Below are 19,330 nucleotides of genomic sequence, written 5' to 3' on the forward strand. Positions count from 1 at the left end.
TTTGGGTTATTTAGGTTTTTGTGTACACACTTACAGTTCGATGCTACTTACACGAGGGCGCTTTAAAATTGTTCAATTTTTGAAAATTGTTTAAGAGCCCGTTTTAAATTCTGACATTTTTTTTTGTATTTATAACACGATATTACAAGATTTTTTATTTTAAAAAAAGTCAGTGTTTTATCTATACGTAGGATACCTAGCAATCAGTTACTATCGCGTTGCAATTCAATTTTTTTTTCATTTTTTTTATTAAAAATACATTCTAGTCTATTAATAATTAATATAGTCAGAATAAAGCCACGAATACATTCGTGTATGAAACATATTGTCGGCTTTTAGCTTTGCGGAGAAAATAACTAAATAATAATAAATTTTCTATTTCACATGTTACGTTGACAGAGATTAGGCGCGGGTCCATTAGCGACAAAGGGCAGGTGTTGCGCCAGTGTGCGCTAAGCTTTATTAATCTTTTCTTTCCATCGCTTCGAGGTTTCGCACTTTTGTGGAATCAACCTTCATTCATGTCAACTCAGCTTTGTTGATATTATTTTTGATTATATGATTTTTATAAGTATTTTATAGCGACTTTTATTTTTATAACTTTCTCGCTAAAGAGATTAGGCATTCAACTTAACTCTTCTGCTCGCAATTTTTCTTTATTAACAACTATTAAAACTTTAATGTAAAACTTAAATCTTCAACCAACAAAAAGTATAAGATGCTGTCTTTCAGTTGGCCTATTCAACATTCATCTCACAAAAGAACAAACCTGTTTTAATTTAACAAATCGCGCTGTCTATTCCCGGAGTTCTTCCGTAATTCTATTATACGGTGGCTGGTTTGTTTAAAAATGAAGTAAATTATAGGATTGAATGCAGAGCAGAATAATGACGCCTCTCAACAAACTCTATCGCCCACAAAAGGTCATCTTGAGTTCGCGAAAGAATAAACAGGACATGACCACATCAAGTACTATCAAAATTATTGAAACACATTTTAATTTAAAAAATCAAACAACTGTAGATTAAGTCCTCATTGTGTCTTCCTATCCTTGGACATAATTGTGATATGCAACTTTTTATTTATTTAATAAAATTTCCAAGTCGAATATTAAATGGAAATTTACGTTTAAAGGGATGTGAAACAGAATATTTCGGGAATATCCTTAACATTCCAACGTTATTATTTCCGCCGGCTAACGGAAAACAAAAATAAACATAAGAGTAGGTAAGGAATAAAAGAAAAGTTGAAGTGAGACGAGCATCCGGGCAGCAGAGGGAAGAGGCAAGACAGGCGGGTGCGGAGGGAGAGGAAGGGGTTGCAGTGGAACGGGGAGGGGGTCATTCTCTATGTTTAAGCGAATCTCGCGGGAGTTTCAGCGGTCTACGGTCTCCGCGTCCCTTTGGATTTAGAGACCTTCTTTGTTTACCGACTTGATATTTTATTTTCTCTGATATTGCTGATTTAGGTATTTTTGTAGACGAAGTTTTGTATACTTTTAATTATATTATATGATAAGTAAATTGAGATTTACTGACGTGTAACCAATTTGTAGATTAACATTACAATAGGCGAGGAGGTAATCATCAAATGAAAATTGAAAGAAGGACCAGACGGTAGTACCTTATTATAAGATTATATTTACAGTAAACACTTAAGTATTAAAAATGTAATCTTAACATAGATTTTAATTTACCTACGAAACTATAGTACGATATAGAAGATAAATTAAAAAGAACGTAAACGGATAAACAAACTCTAAATTATATTTTGAGATTTCAGAAAAAAAGAGAAAAAAAAACAACAATCGACTCAGGGCACTTGAAAAGACAAAAATTGCGAAGGGGACGTTGGGGGCTTTAAGGAGTACTTATATTGTTTTTGAATGATCACCGCCCCAACGCTGCGGTTACCAAATTAGTGTTGTGATTTCACTGGGCGGCGCTCGGCCACGTGTCTGCTGCCTTTTATTTCACACGCGCTATGTAACTAGCTATATTCACGTATTTCTGGATTATTAATCATAGATTAAAGTAATAAAATCATAACATTTTTTTATTCATATTGTCTACTTTAGAAGATGTTAGGGAAAGGAAATACATAAATGCAGGAAGGGTAAAGATGGCAAATGAAGACGACGCCGATTATTATGTTTTTCATTACCATTTAAAATTGATATACAAATCTTACTATCTTACTAATGTTATGCATCCGAATGGTTACATGAATCGAGGGACTTATAGATGGATGTTTGTTGGAAAATATCTCCTGAATGGATCGCAGTGAAATTTGGGATAGATGTAAAGCATAGTCAGGAAGAACACATAGGTTACTAATTAACTTTTGTTTTTTCCGCGCGAACGCAGTCATGGACGACAGCTAATGTCTAATATTTGTATTAACTCAGCTTAGGGTAAATCATGATTAACATAGTATTCCATGGGAGATCCCATTAAGCTCGCAAAACGCATAATCACCGCAACGCTGATGGCTGATACGATCGGTGCATCGAGTATTAAAAGTTGCAACTCACCGTACATCACAATAAGCGGATCAAACTTGCGATAACACGGACAGACAGGCGGACACCCGCAGGGAAACCGGGGTGAAGGACTGCGGCTCTTAAACAGCACACCACAAGTATAGGGTTCTGCACACATTTTTGTAAATGAAGCTATGTGAAATGTCTGTACAGAATGTTTTTGTTTACTTACTTGGCGATTAATTTTCATAGTTTCTACTAGGTTACAAATGAATTAGTGGCCACTAAATTGATAACCCTTAACTTAGGGTAGGCTCCGAGCCCCTCGGTGGGGACGTACAGTGAGCTGATGATGATGAAATTGATAAAAAATCGAATCTCTTTGCAGATGCAGTTACTGCCTTACAATTAATTTAAACATTTTATTGTAAACGTATTTGAATTTGTTAATTCTTATAGAAATATCTACGTTATAGCTCGTTCAAAAACTAATTAGAAGATATTTGTAAGTGCAGCAGTTTGAGAAACTTTTGAGTGACTCATTTTATACTATTGACAGGTTAATTGAGTACGATCATAATATTTTGTGCAATTGCAAACCGTTGAAGTTTGTCAGTTTGAAAGTTTTTATTCAAGCGGAAAATAAAAAAAATACTTGCATTTTTTATTACTTACATATTTTATAATAAAAATAATATTGGAATTGTAATGAACACGTACTGTATGTATTTTTTTTTACGTACACAGCAAACTGCGTACGTAAAAAAAAATACATCTAAAATAACGTATATAATACTAAATTATTACAACAAATTAACTTATTTCTAATTATATTACTCAATATTATTATCCTACTAGTATTATAAATCCGAAATTTTGTTTGTACCTATCTCTAGAACGGCTAAACAGATCTCGAGAAAAATTTGCGTAGCCTTTGAATAGTTGGGAAGAACACGGGCTTTTTCCATCGATCCATATCAATGCGTAGAAGCTACATTAGTAAGCACAACTAGTTCTAAATAAAAGTAACAAGATGTGTATACATCAGAAAATAAATCGTATATAAACCAAAACAATATATAGCCGCATCATAATTGCAAGAGCGTTCCTCCATCAAAGGCATTACATTCAGCTATAGAATGCCAATCAAAAACCGTTTACATGTTCTTACATTAGATGCAAATGCTTATGAGAAATTGAAATTAAAATAAGAACAAGTGAAGGCACAAAGAGGTTCGGTCGTCAACACCGATGCAATCTGCCGATCGATTGGCCAGCGCTGATAAAAACGAGTCGCCGTATTGCAACTCAGCGATGTTATAATTAATTCACAGCATTATTGTGCAAGCCGGTCTCGATATTAAAGTACATTTTACTTGCTCTGCCTGCGCAAATCGCTGAAGCAATTCTCTACTACGGGTGGTCTTTGAGCGGTTCTTTTGTCGATATTCATTTTTAACGGATACAAGATTTAAATTATTTATAATGAAAAAGTTTTTGAAATATTCAGCTTCTAGACTATAGAGCTTTGAACGAAAAATTTGACTACTTCAAATGTTGCATCAAAAGCGATAAAATATTTTATTAGACTTAGTCCTAATTCTTTTCTTGTTAGTTTTGTGACAAATTGAATCTAATATAAATTATTTTTATCTTCCTCTACCCGTCAGACATCTATCGTAGCATCATGCATTAGCAATTCATTTTGATTTATCAACACATCACTTAATACCCTTTGAGTAGGACTGTTGCCCTTAAATCGATTCGAGCCCTTTTTGTGTCGCATTATACCGATAATCAACACATTTAGATCTGCCACATTCGCTAGCCATCGAGAGGGCAACGCTATAGTTGCAGTACGTAAATAAAACGGAATCCGTCTTTGACGGACTCATTTATGATTCATTGCTACTACATTACATTACAAAGCTTTTAAACACGTGACATCTGTCATACAATGCTTTTAGAGAGCTCTAATTTATAAGAGTATTCCGTCCTAGTATTAGAACACTTAGCTATACATAGATATTATTCTACAATCCAGCTTTTAAGGTTCATTTATCACTCTAAACTATTTTTTTTTAAATAGCAAACGTTAATTTTTAGAAATGCAATATTTCGCTTATAAGATATGTACATCTTACAGCTTACAAGCTATTAAAACACCTAAACTACTTAGCACCAATAACCTTAAAGACAAAGAAGATAGGGTGATGGTGACTACCAACAATGGCAAGATTGTCATGTAAAATCTAAGATTTTGGTATTCCAAATATCGTCCACATCACAGACATTCTAAATGAATGACCAGAATAATATATCTAGGAATGAGAACGTGTCGGCCGGTGACAGTAAATATTATGATTTCACCCAAGATCTTGCATCTCTTACGTCAATGTGACGTCTGTTTCATTATAAAGCTTTCGGTGTATTTTCACCTAATCTTTGCAGATTACTACACATCGACCTTAACACAAATCAGGAAGGGTTAGAATCGCTTATCATAGACTGTAAAGTCGGGATTACACTATTTTGATATCGGTGCCGACTTTATAAATTATGTCATGGTATGTCCGGTCCTCAGCTCTGATCTCTTTGTTAGCTCAAACTTCATTATTTTGATCGAGTGTTAGGTTTTTGATGTATGCTCTAACCTAATCTACGCTTTCATCATGACACTAAAACGTTTTGTTACCACCGCGACAATGGCTCGTGGAAAATTTATAGATGCTCCCGTAATAATTAATCATGGATTATGATGTATGGATGAGGATGCCGCTTCAGAACCATCCGAGTCTCTAGATAGCTAAGGACGTAATAACGGATGTTCAAAGTTTCACCAGGTTATTTATATCGGCATCTTTATCGATTGGACATCGGCGCATACGCTACAATGTAACGCTAAATCACGCCCAGTCGTTTCTATTGGTGAAAATATCATTCGCCGTTGTTTAATAGTATCGTTCAATATTTTCCAACGTCTTATGCTCGTAGTATCGTCTTATTTATTACAGGAGGATTCACCTGCGCCCGGGACGCGATAAATTCAACACCGGCCGGTCACCTCTATCAAAAACCGCATTTTTATGTCATCGCGTACATTCATAACGCTATCAAAGCGCGCTGGAAACGCCAAAACGACGGTCGACTGTGAAATATAAACAGCGACGGCTAGGCCATCTCCGCGCCGCTATTAAATAAAAGTCTTTTTACATTAGATAAATCGCGCGCGTTATTCGGGACCATCTGTCCCTTGCCGATTACAGCCATACATTATGCCCGGTTTGTTGTTTTTAATAAAAAGTTTAATCCGTTCGGTTATGACGGCAATTTGTCTGTCGGATGGAAAAACTTGGTCGATTACCGGTGGCGGTGGCAGCGCGTATGTGTAAGGGGCACCTATTACGACTCGACGTCTTTTTATTCGCGCATTTTTGTCATGTTTATTTATGCTTTCGCTTTTGTCTTCCATTAGCGCTTCGTTTTTATCTGCGCCTTCGATAATCCACTTAAGAATTTTTTCGGCTTAAGAGGGGCATTTGTGCGGCAATTGCTTTTTTCTTTTAATTTCCGAGGTATTTTGTCATAATTTACGTTAACGTTCCTTCGTCCGGAAACTGGTCTCATCGAGTTGTATCGATTTCATCACGTTATAACGCGGGACTTCGTACAACCATTAACGATTCAATACTGTCTTAATGAAGAGCTGATAAAATGTAAATTGTGGCATTCGTCACGACTGCCGAGCAATTAATCGGTGCTTCTTTTTCGTTTTGTGAGCGCGGGTTTATATGCATTAAGATTTAGTGACCGTCCTCCCGGTTGATTTGCGTACATATTTTACCACGCTCTTTGTCACGGCCGGCCGTTTGATACAGCAATATATTTTCAATAACAAATTTTGCGTGGAGAGATTTCTCCACAAGACTGATTGTTGAATGTATCGCAACGTGCAAACCGGTTGTTTTTTGCTACAGTATATTATTTTTTATATTATCCTCCTTGCTTTATATTACTTCTAACGGCACTGCGTGTTAATATTTTTATTAATATGCAAACTTTTTATACGTGTAACGATTTATTTGACTTGATTATAAATTATTTTATTTTTTTAATTATGATATATGCATATATTGTTGTTTCTATAAATAATATTTTAATTAACACTAAATCTAAGCATGTTACGATAGTCAATATTCAAAACAAGGTTTCTTAAACAAAAATCAAAAGAGAGCTAATTAGACTTAATTGCTGTTTTTGAGTTCAACGCAACCTATCTTAAGATGTGGTTATAATATGACGCATGGAAGTTCGAAGACAAGCTGTTAAGCAACCTCCCATAAAATGATAACAGTTCTTAGAAATTATGACATAGTTTTTACAAAAATAAAACCTTAAAAAGAATAACAAACAAAACTTGTTATTGTTCTTGTTATTCGGTCTTTTGTTATTAAATATATTTGTATAAACATAAATTATTTGTTATAGAATATGGGCAACGTGTCAGCGGAGATGGAGCTGCAGAGATTGCAGCAGGAACACCTACGCCGGCAGGAGATGGTTCGGCGCAACCAGCACAGCAACCAGCACTCCCTGTATGCAGGTCATCCTCTCGGTCTGTTGCCACTGTTAGAGCAGATGCGACCACAGCCGCCGCAGGCACCACCTAATGTAAGTACTATGATAATATACGAAAACTCATGCAGTTGTTATCATTAGGTTAGCGCGCACTATGTTTTTTGTCGACGTGGGTGTCGGTATGTTTGTATATAGTACTAGCTGTCAGCCGCGACTCCGACGGATGGAATAAAAACCTCAATATAGGCTACTAATTATAGTAGCCTATATTGTGTTATACATCAACATTGCGTTCTACATCTATGCCAAATTTCAGCAAGATCTATGCAGCCGTTTTGAAGATACCTTCAAACAAACATCCATCCAAACATTCGCATTTATAATGTTAGATAGATTAGTAAGTAAGAGTTTGTATGTTTATCATTGTGACAGGAAATGGCTTCGATATTTTTTAGGACCTAAACAAAGGTTGCAATTAGTTGGGATTTTATTTTTTAAATTATAAGTATCGTATCGCTAGACGCTGTTGGTAATTGTCTATTAATGTAAACAAAGTAAATTTATAACGTAGAATTTTAGATCGAAATTCATTGTTTAAATCTGAGTGGAACGGTCACCTTAATATTACTGTTACCGCTCCAAAAAAGTTGTTCAACAACAACAAATAAATAATATACATTAATTACTTTCGTTTGAAAAACGAGTTTTTGAAAGTTGAAGCGCCGAATGAACGAGATACATACAAATATAAAATATCGTAGTAATTGTGCAATTTTGTGACCAAAATAATCAGTGAAGGTGTACTTTTGGATTCGAAATCGTAATCATGAATGAACGAGATTGGCCAAGACAAATTCGGACACAGTAAAAAGATAATTGTATGACATTTTGGTAGAAAAAATAATATACAACCCAACTTAATTACTTACCAATTGAAGGTTTGTTTCAACAAAAACTTTTTGAGAGGCGAATAACATTAAAAATTAGGGCAACCGATAATCAAATGCAAATTTTCTTACACATCTGACATTATATAATTTAAACCCACTGACTTACAAGAAATAAGTTAAGTCATCAATCCACCTTAATAAATCTACTTACTAGCTGTCGCCCGCGACTCTGTCCGCGTGTTTGTCTAAAAAAAAATTAGGGGTGGACTACTCTTAACATTTATGGAGATGAAAAATAGATGTTGGCCGATTCTCAGACCTACTCATTATACTCACAAAATTTCATGAGAATCGGTCGAGCCTTTTCGGAGGAGTATGGGAACGAAAATTGTGACACGAGAATTTTACATATAGGATATACTTTGAATAGTATAATAAATAAAAATATACACACATTTTGAGAGTTAAAGTATGTACTACACCATAACACAATGTCAGGCTATTGCAATGCTCAAAAATGAAAGTTGCAACCAAATTTATAAGTACTCGACAAAAACCAGCGTTGCTTTTGTAAAACAATTAGACACATTAAATGGTTATACAGATATTAATTTTAAGCCTTTGCATTCGAAGGTGACTTTGTTTATCTCAAAATTATGTCGCTAATATTGAGTTAATTCTTTAAATATTTTATTTATTCGATTCATCATCATCAGCCCTCTATATGTCCCCACTGAGAGGCTCGGAGCCTACCCTAAGCTAAGGGTACTAAGGGTAAGTAACCAAAATTTTAGAGACGAAGCAAAATGCATTGTAGGTATGGAAATTAATTACTCACCGGTCGCGACCTCCGTGGAGTTTTAGTCGTTTTAATCCGACATAATTATCGAAAAAACTTAAAACTGTTTGATCTGATATAAATTATATTTGACGTGACTAGAGGATGTTGGTCTTAGTATTTTATACATATTAAATATACTGTACGTTTCCGGAACATTATCCCAGAAATGTTTAAATACTCGCTTTTATTTCGCACAACTTATTAATATTAAGATAGATTAAAAAAAATATGTAAATAATATTCATTTAAAACTTTACAGACAGACAGATATGTGAGCTTCCTTTACAACGAAGTGCGAACAAGCTCTTGTGACGTCTATTGCAATACGTATCAAAACATCAAAGACAAATTCTCTTTCAAAAAATACGGAACTGATCACACGCCTACTGTATTTTATTTTTATAATAATCTGTTTATTTTATATATATTTAAGACATTCAACATAATGATATACATTCAACATTATGTACTATTAAAGATATCAAATTAATTTTAGGTATCAAAAACATTTTTACGGTGAAGGAAAACATCGTGATGTAAAAATTCAAAGATAGGTGTGAAGGCAACCTACCCGCACTGGAGTTGACTATGGCCTAATCACCATAACATAGTGTAGGCTGATGGTAGGATGATGATGATCAAAAACAATGAATAAGTACCATTTCAAATGAGTATGCGCGTAGCCATAGTCCCGTGGCTGGCGATTTATTGGAGAAAAGTTCTACAGCTCTACATTCAGTCGGCTCTTATGTTTGTAAATTGTAATAAAAATCAAAATGTTTTTAATTCCAGGTTGTTCAATCTTCTCCGTGGCCTGCAACCGCACAGCTGGCGCAGTTGACTGCAACAGCGCGCTCCCCTCCTCCCGATCCAGATGCCCCCCTCAACCTGAGCAAGCAGCGCTCGCCGTCGCCTGCACAATCCTCAATTATGTTACCCCGGTTCGTGCCCTACCCACCGATGGATGAGAGTCCGCAGTATAACATGCAGAAGGACGATGATTATAATGCGTCGTGTAATAGTAAGTCATTTTAACTATGTATTTTTAATTCTATTTACCATCTCATATGTACCATAATATAAAGGACGCGGAATAAGACCTAAGGGAGCTGGAAGTCCAGGACTTAGACGAAAAATAGAGAGTTTATCAGAGGCCAAGGCCGACTTCTGGTTGCTGTAAACTCTAGTAAGTTTTTATTGTAAGGAGTAGCCACTATAATCAGACAACAGCAACCGATCAAGCCGAGGTTCGGCCCTCTCGGGTTCCCTTGAATCGGAATGCTAAACTCGTATTGAGTGACAGCCCAAGCCGAGGTCCCCTCTCGGAGGCCCTTGAGCCCCGTCACTCCATGGATCGTCCACCGAAGTGACCTAAGAGCTCGGCGGCCTCCCAATCCGGTAATAATAACGAATTAACGGCCCGACCCGAGGTTCCTGAGGGAGCCCTCGAGCGTAGTTACTCTTAAACGAGGTTTAGGCTAAGTGCCATCTGCGCTCGGCCACCTCAAGCCCGGTGAAGCTGTAAATGCCTCCTCAAGGCAAACAGTGGCAATTCAGTCACAAAACAAAAACAAAGGTAGTAAAAGTAGCCACTCTAGTTTTCTTAGGTTAAAACAGCTTTATAAAGACATAAAAATGTATCATATATAGGGCTTAAATAATTCATATGAATCATGTTTACAATTAGGTGCTAAAAATATCAAGCTATTATATTTTGTTGATGAATTATAAATAGAGTAATTAATGTGTGACAGATTTTGTGTGAAAACAACGCGATTCATACAATATAATGAAGCCAACAGGCGTCATATGCGCGTAGACGATCTAAAAATATTGGTACGGCTGTCCAATCAATTCGTTTACATCACCATTTTTATTAAATAAATAATCATTTAAAAATAGGGATTTAAAAGATTGTATATATTAGTTCTAGACAAATTGATCTGTTAAAATTTATTATCATAACTCCGTTATTGTTCTTGACTTGGTGTGTACAAATGTATAATAAATAATTTCCTATCACTTGTTTTAAAATGTCTTTGTTTTTTCACTTAAAGGCGTAAAATTCAAAACACAGTCGCGATTTTCCACTTGCAAAACTCTCTCACAAAAACATATTGATAGCTTGTTTTTTTAGAATATGACAATTTTTGTACATGATAACTCGTCAGTAAATATACACAGTAAAGACACTACTTTGTATTTTGTCTGTCAATTCAAATAAGACAGCTTATATTCTACAAGTCTCACTAAAAGGAGTGAATTGATATTAATACCGCAGAATACATGACGCGTTACGTAATTCTCAAGCTAAAATAAACAAGGAATCGCTAATAAATAGATAGTAACGTCTGTGAAATGCGAAAATGAAGTAATGCTCCGTGTCGCCGAGAAACATTTTCCCCGTTCCAATTTAATTGCTAAATATAATTAATACATCGCGAATTCTGTAAAGCAGGCTTATTCTGATTAATATCAAGCGATGCTCCACTAACGTACGTCACTAATTGGGAGACTTCGACAATTATACTAAAATTTCAAGCTTTTAATTATCTTTTTTTAATTAAATGTTATTGATAGACGTAATTTTTTTTAATTAATAGAAAGTAGCGTTTACTTGCTTACTTGAAGCGGTTATTATGTAATTAATGCAAGTAAAATATACGATATGGTACCTTTTTAATACGGGAGAAGGGTTAAGGAGGAGAGGTGTTGAGTTTTTCGCTGTCCATTGGTTAACCGTAAATTCGTATCGTAGTGTACTTTTTCAGTAGCTCTTTCCAATGTGTGTGTTTAAAGCATAAATATTCGTCTCTTAAAAGGTCGGTGTTGCTCCGATTGTTATCTCTACCTACCACACAATGTCTTACAGGTATAAAGGTCGTAAGCGCATTATGCGTTTATATTTAGGTTTATATGATTACCGTGGCATTTAGAGTATGTCACAATATGTCAAAATATTGTGAGATGGACTACGGCCCACATATGTGGGAACATTAATTGCAACTGATAATAATCTAAGTGTCGTTCCGTGAAACTTTGAAACTGATTTATTTTTATTGCGTCACCAAAATGCTTACGATCTGGTTCTTGTTTTGTAATGCGGAGTTACAGCTAGATCGTTTGCTGAGAAATATTACCCAACAACAATTTAGAGTATTGTTTTTTTTTCCTTTTATTATCGTTAAAAATGTGCGCACCAGTCATTATACCATGTTTTACAAAAGAATACAACACAATATGACTTACCGCCGTAATCCAGAGGCGTAAGCAGGAAGGACCATGGACTTCCATTTGGCACGGTCCTGACACACTTCCATCCCTTCATCTTCATTCAAACTTTTACACAAGAATATTTTTGACGTTTTAGCTTGATTTGCATATATGATTTATGTATGCAAACAAATATTTAGAAAAGAAAACAAAAATAGACTTCTGTGTTAAAATAGTAGTTTTTTTTGTTAAAATATGTGATGCGAAGATTTCGTAAGGTAATGATAGATCACTGCAGCGCCTGCTTTCTAATGATGAAAAGTTACTGTTTGAATAAATTGCTATTTAAAAAACGCAGGAGGCGTAACTCGCCATCAAGAGCACAACCTACGCCTACGCATCTCTCATTTGGTACAAAAGACCAATTTCCGAAACAAATTTTTCATCGCAATTCGTATTTTTGATCGTTAATATGACATGGCAAATATTCTACCGTATCAAAAAGAGTAGTTGTTTAACCTTGTTAATATGCGGAAATCTTCGTTATACTTTTTTCTAATCATTTACGCCTTGTCAAAAATATACGAAAAACATACTATATACCAAACGCTGTAAGAGAAATAATTTAAAATGCCTTCTGCGCGACAGAAATATTAATTTTAAAACGCGTTGATTTATCGAACCAAAGCCGACCGCAGGAAGTCGATGTCTTTTACGAGAATTGTCTCAATAATTAAGAATTTATCTGCATTATGATAGGAACGTTGACGCCACGAGGAAAAAACCACTTTATTATTAATATAAAAATCGTCAAATTTAATATAACCGAACAGCGAAACAAATAAATGGCGGCTACTTTAAATAGTTGGCGCGAACCCAAACCGAAATGGTTACAAAATAGTTGATGTCGTTACGCTTCCTTTAAAACAAGAGAATCGCATGAAACGTGAAATAGATGGCGCTCGCGACGCATGTTTCCGCTCTCTTCGCTCATCCTTCTGCGGTACAGGCAGGGACATAAATTAATATCTCATGTCAACGAAAATAATATAATGTCCGACATAACTGTTCTGTAAGCATTCGACTTCTTGGATTACTTACTATTTGCTACGTACAAACCCTACCAAAATTACTTTAAGATTAAATTTAGAGACATAATATTAAGAGTGATTTTTAAGTGTTGATGATTTATCTTTCCACAGTGGAATTATTTGTCTCCTTAATTTTGTTTTAGATTTCTTAGTCATTAACTTACGAGGTCTCTTTTCGTAGTTTCTTATCTTTAAGACCTGGCTCTAGCGTTGCATTACAACTTTACGATTATTCTACGCGACTGTCCAAGGTTCATTCAGAAACGTCATATCGCGCGCCAATCAACGTAGGACGTTATAAATTATCTAAGAGCGTGTCAAATTAATACAAGGAATGCGTCAGCTTCGAGAGCAGGATGTTTCCGTGCGGCCGAGCTTATTAATTGTGTGGCCACTCGCTTGCGAATCCGTCAAGCGAAATGTTAAGAGGATCTGTCGACTGACCCACATACTGCGAATGCGGGGGTGCGTTCGACAGCGCACTGAAATTACGTAATTGCGTAAATGGAATTCGCAACTTGTGTTAGTTATGTCGCGGAATAGGTATTCTAATATTTGTCACATTCTGGATTATTCACTTGTTTTTTTTGTACTGCCATTGTCAGTTGAAATATATCACACAAAATCTAATCTAGACGACGTCTAATGACCATTTACAGTGTGGCAGTTATGATTTTGTTTTTATTTTTCCACTCAGACACATAATATCAATAGACGTATTTTGTGTCTTAGAAATTGATGAGTACCTTAATTTATCTGTTTTATACGTAAATAAAACCACTTACGTATAATATCGTTAAACGATTAATACAGTTGGAAAGTTACAAACAAGATGAAATTCTAATCTTTGTTTAACGATTGTTTTACGGCAAGCACTCACTGTCGACTATTATTTATCGTTCTGCCCAAAAGAGCTTCTGAACCAATCCTGCCTCGAATGAAATGATACATTAAATTGTTATACATCTACAGAATTTCTTATCTTCATTTTAAATCCGAGATCGTATAATATTTTAATTGGGAACAAATTTTAATGGTGACATTGTACTCTCGTTTAGGAAAAAGAAACAAGACATTTTGTTTTTGTCTTTCTGCCACATTTAAGTGCACTAAGCGACTGATTAAGTAGTCTTTAATTACTCTAAGCACTGCAGTTAGACTTTGGATTACATTTAACTTTGCTAATTCACATTTTTTTAGCTGAAGTAATTTCGACAATCATAGTAATTAATATGTCTCTTTGTATCTTTGCAGCATCATCATGGGGACAGTCACCACCAGAGGAGACGGAGAAAGCAAAGCTGATCCGACAACCGAAGCGAGACGAGTCAGGAAAGCCTCACATCAAGAGACCAATGAATGCCTTCATGGTGTGGGCCAAAGACGAGCGCCGCAAGATTCTAAAAGCCTGTCCAGATATGCACAACTCCAATATATCCAAGATACTTGGAGCCAGATGGAAGGCTATGTCTAACGCTGAGAAGCAGCCATATTACGAAGAACAATCTAGATTGTCTAAATTGCACATGGAAAAGCATCCTGACTACAGGTAATTTGAAACTTATGCTAGGCGAGGACGATGAAAAAATTTACATATTTAATTATTTGTAATTAATAATATCATTATTCAAAGCGATTTAATTTATAGACTGTAAAATCAAATATTTTTTTTTCCTAGGTATCGGCCAAGACCGAAAAGAACTTGTATAGTCGATGGCAAGAAGATGAGAATATCGGAGTACAAGAACCTGATGCGCACGCGCCGACAGGAGATGCGACAGCTGTGGTGCCGGGACGGCGGCAGCGAGCTGGGCTTTTTGCCCACTCTCCCCTCGCCCGGACCATCCAACACCTCCCCGCCCCCCAACGGAGGGAACTACATGAATCCCGCGTTTTCTCCCCCGCTATCGCCGAGAGAGGAAGATTGAGGTACGGCGCGCGGCTGGCCTTACCCGCACGCCGCGCCCCTCCCTCTGCCTCCCTCGCACCACCCCTGGTAACGTGAGAACCGAGAGAAGATTTAGACTTGAATCTCACTGATCATTTCGTTCTAGTTCTCTCCTCACTTTTTAAGTATAATTAGATCGAATGTGATCATTGTAACTGTGCTAGAATTATCTATTTAAGTACCTACCTTAGGTATCCTTCATCAGTATAGGTTGTCTTTAATGCCAGTGTTGCAATCGGATCTCTCTTTTATACAAATATCTAATTATTATGAGATTATTCCATTAGTGGTTTAAGAAAATCCTAGGGGCACTTTATCCTTGTAATCGTTTTAAAATATTTATATCGGCGCTCCATTGTCTCTATTCCTTGAATCAGCACTCAAATAAAGCGAAATGTGCCAATTACGTAGGATAATAAACCAGCAATTAGAGAATTAGAAAAAAACATTGTAAATAAACATAAATTAAGTCAGTCGTTTTATCGTAACATGTAAATTAAGTCTGTATCGCGATAAACGTCTTTATGTCTTTGTAAATAAGCACGATTCTTGTAGATAGTTTTTAGGTATTTCAATATTTTACATTCAAAATACATTTACATAATAAATAATATATAAGAGGTAGTATCTTGACATAACGTACTATCGTGTGGCCATGTATAAATTTTAATTAAACCCTAATCTACCTATATATGTAATATTTAGAATCTCTAGTAATAATATTAAAATGTATCAAACCAAAAATTTGAAGCGGAATGCTTGAAAATTTATGTGTTTAGAACACAAACTGATTTAATATATCCAGTGAGGAACGTTACATAATAAAAATAAATACTCAAACTTCACTAAATGCTACATTAAGTCATTTGTATCAGAATTTAATTTGATAATATTGGAATTAAGTATACAACTTAATTAAAAATATATGATAAAATTAGCACGAAATTATATAATCTGTAATCATAAATGCAGTGTTGCCAACTGGTAGTCAATACGATTGTCAATTTGATTAAAAAAAAATCAAATACATTTCCATCGATTTTTTAAAAACCCGACGTAAATGTAGGTTTATCAATACACAATCAAAATCGCTTTATCGAATCGTGCAATTTAAATTAGTAGAAATAGTCGCTAAGCTATAGTAGAAATGAGCATAATAAAGTAGGTACATTATAGTAGATTGGTAGGAAACAAATGTGTACCGATAATGTAGAATGGGACAAGTTTGATTGATGTTGATTGCCATTTAGTTTTGTTATTTATTTTTGTAATTATATTTCTTTTTTTTTGTTTTCTTTTTGTGATGGTGAACACGCCAGTTCGTTTATGAGAATTGTTTTTACAGTATGTTATAAAACCGATTTTAGTGCCTGATACTTTGTACATGGCAACATATTTTGAAACAAACGTATAGACCGACCAAGTTATCTTTGACAGGAGTGGTGGCGCCAAAACATCGAGATGATTGGTTGATAGTCGCTTGACATTTAAGCGCCATATCCACTTAGGCGCTACACGCGCGATTTTGAACACCAGTGAAAGTAATTTTAAGCTACTTGGATAATTTGGTCAGTTTGTAACGGTCTAGTTTTGTTGAGTTGACTCTATGGTGTGGTCACCTTGTTATTGTATGCCAGTAATATATCAGATATGAGGAATAATGTTTAGAATTGTAAGCGTAAATAAATTATTGTGTACGTGAAATTTAATCTCTTATTACGTAGTGTTTAGTATTACATAGTTAATGTGTAAGGTTTTAAAACAGTGGCGTTAAATTATTTATTTTTTATGTTGAATCCAATTGTAAATATGCGACATTTCGATGTAAAAGTTAGTATTTGTGGTTATTTAAATGATCGATACTTAATCCGTATGCGAATCGCACAGATCTCGTTCGAAAACAAACTTATTATTTATTTAGCCGTCATCATAACGGGACATTTTTTAATCTGTAAAAAGTATATACCTTGCCATATCTTTTATAAATGCGATTGCCTACTACCATAATACACACACTACAATTTTTTTTCGCATGTACTTAAAATTATATCTTGTTAGTTTATTGGTTTTTACCAGTTTTTAAACAATTGAGATTATTTTGTTGAATTTTTCCGTATAGCTCTGCGAGCATTTAAGTAGATAAATTTTAGGTTTTATTACCTAGCAGGTATAAACCAGGTCACATTATTCATAAATTGTGCCAAAACCCAAAAGTTTAATAAAAAGTAAATATTTAAAACGACTGTTTTTCATTTTTCATCCCAAATAATCAAATCCTTACCAGAGAAAAGTATATTTTGCAAACCCATTTTTCGACTAAAAAGGACTTACTGTTCTTCTTAAAAAAGTCGCGCGGCCAGAAAAGCTAGTGGAAAGGGGACCTTACTCACATATGTTAAATGATATTTTTATTATAATAATATGATTAATAATACATTTGTATTAGAAACAATAATTACGATATAATAATTTCATTACAAAGTGATATGACTACATTTTGTTCATTACACACAACAACAGTCGAAACTGGAGCGAGAACTAAACTTCCATAACACATTGACCGCCTTGTCAGTCACCCGTGACTGACACTGGAATATTCCAATGAGGCTATGTCAGTCACATATGACTGACATATAAAAACTCCACATATTTTCCCACCAAAATGCATCAAAGTAAATTAAAAATAATCTTATTTATGTAATATAATTTAAAAACAAATTTTTTAAAATCAGCAAGATTATTTGTCCCCAACGGACAACCTCTATGAGCGAGAAAAAATATCGCGATTGCTTTGACTCTCGCTTATCCAGTTTCGACTATGTGACTAATTTGTACAAATTGCTAAATTCAAATACAATTTTCCTAAGTACACATAAAACAAAATACATTTTAAGCACATTAAAAAGCTGATTAACAAGATTATTAACGTATAGATAACAGTAACAACTAAATTAAAATGAAGGCACTTTGAAACAATTGTATAAAAATAAGTAATTACTAAATAAAAAATCATTACAACTATAAACAACTAAGTTAATTTAATTTAAAACAAATAAACCCGACTGACTCTAAACCTATGACACTAAATGTGTCAATCACAATGAAAGTGTGTCATAAAAGATGAATCAATTGACATCTTGACCTTGAATCAATTTAAGCTATATAAATTAATGGTATAGACATTTTTATCCATATTAATATTACAAAGAGGAAAGATTTGATTGTTTGTTTGTATTTAATAGAATCCGAAACTACTGAACCGATTTGAAATTTTTTTACACTATTAACAAGCTACACTATCCCCAGATGACGTGGGCTTTACTTTTTTTAATTAGGCTAGATTTTATTTAATACCGCACGCACAAAGTCGCGGGCAACTGCTATATCTTACTAATATTAAAAATTCAAATGTTTTGATGCATGGATGTTTGTTAGATTGCATCTCCAGAACGGCTCAATGGATCTTGATGAAATTTGGCATAGATGTAGAACGTAGCTTACAATAACACATAGCCTACTAATTAAGTTTTTTTTTAATTCCGAGCGGACGAAGTCGCGGACGACAGCTAGTACTATATACATGCGAAAAATCCCTACTGTCAGTCGGGCATAAATAATACTCCAAGCAGACAAATGTGCCTTCATTTAAAAATCAACATTTATTCGAGTTATTTCCACTATATATTTTAAATTAATCGCCTTAACGGATACGCTGGTTATAAGCTATACAATTCCTAATATATGGGATTTATAGTTTAACCAGGAATATAAGAAACGTAATCTTATTTAGGAAAATATAGTACTTAATTCCTTTGCATACTAAAAAGTGATTTAATGAAGGCGATTGAAGCGCCCTCGAGCCAGGTTCTTTATATTCTTGGTAAGACTAAACTAAAATCATTTTTTTTTGTAAGAACTTTTGTCAGCATGACGATTTAAGATTTTATATTATACAATTACCATATACAAATACTGTATACTTAGTTTTAAAAATAATTTAAAACACAGTGATAACTATGAGTACACGACTAATATATAGTTTCAAATTACATAAATTCTATTTGTTCAAAAAAAACATTAAACGTCAAATCTTAACCAATCAATAAATAAATTAATTAAAACGACATAAACAACAAACTTATCTGACGGACATAAATGAAAATAATTTTTGGTCCGTTCACAAAGACCAGGGGCGAAGAGAAAATTAAGCTTTATTTGATTGAGAATAGGGTTAATTTTACTTTGCAAATTTTTTCCTATGAAAAGCAAGCGTAAAAAAGACGTGAA

General features: G+C 34.6%; 1 protein-coding gene across 2 annotated transcripts in view; it reads left to right on the forward strand.

The window, feature by feature from the left end:
- The window catches only part of Sox102F (transcription factor Sox102F), a 215,094-nt gene extending 197,812 nt beyond the window's left edge, over positions 1–17,282 (forward strand). For both annotated transcript variants that reach the window (XM_013316262.1, XM_013316261.1), the window contains 4 exons: positions 6,971–7,153; positions 9,584–9,812; positions 14,350–14,644; positions 14,774–17,282. In XM_013316262.1, coding sequence (XP_013171716.1) covers positions 6,971–7,153; positions 9,584–9,812; positions 14,350–14,644; positions 14,774–15,023 — 957 coding nt within the window. In that variant the 3' untranslated portion in view covers positions 15,024–17,282. The remainder of the gene's footprint in view (positions 1–6,970; positions 7,154–9,583; positions 9,813–14,349; positions 14,645–14,773) is intronic.
- The last annotated feature ends 2,048 nt before the right edge of the window (positions 17,283–19,330 follow it).

This window comes from Papilio xuthus, unplaced genomic scaffold (assembly GCF_000836235.2).
Source record: "Papilio xuthus unplaced genomic scaffold, Pxut_1.1 DF826949.1, whole genome shotgun sequence".
In the NCBI taxonomy this organism is placed as follows: Eukaryota; Metazoa; Arthropoda; class Insecta; order Lepidoptera; family Papilionidae; genus Papilio; species Papilio xuthus.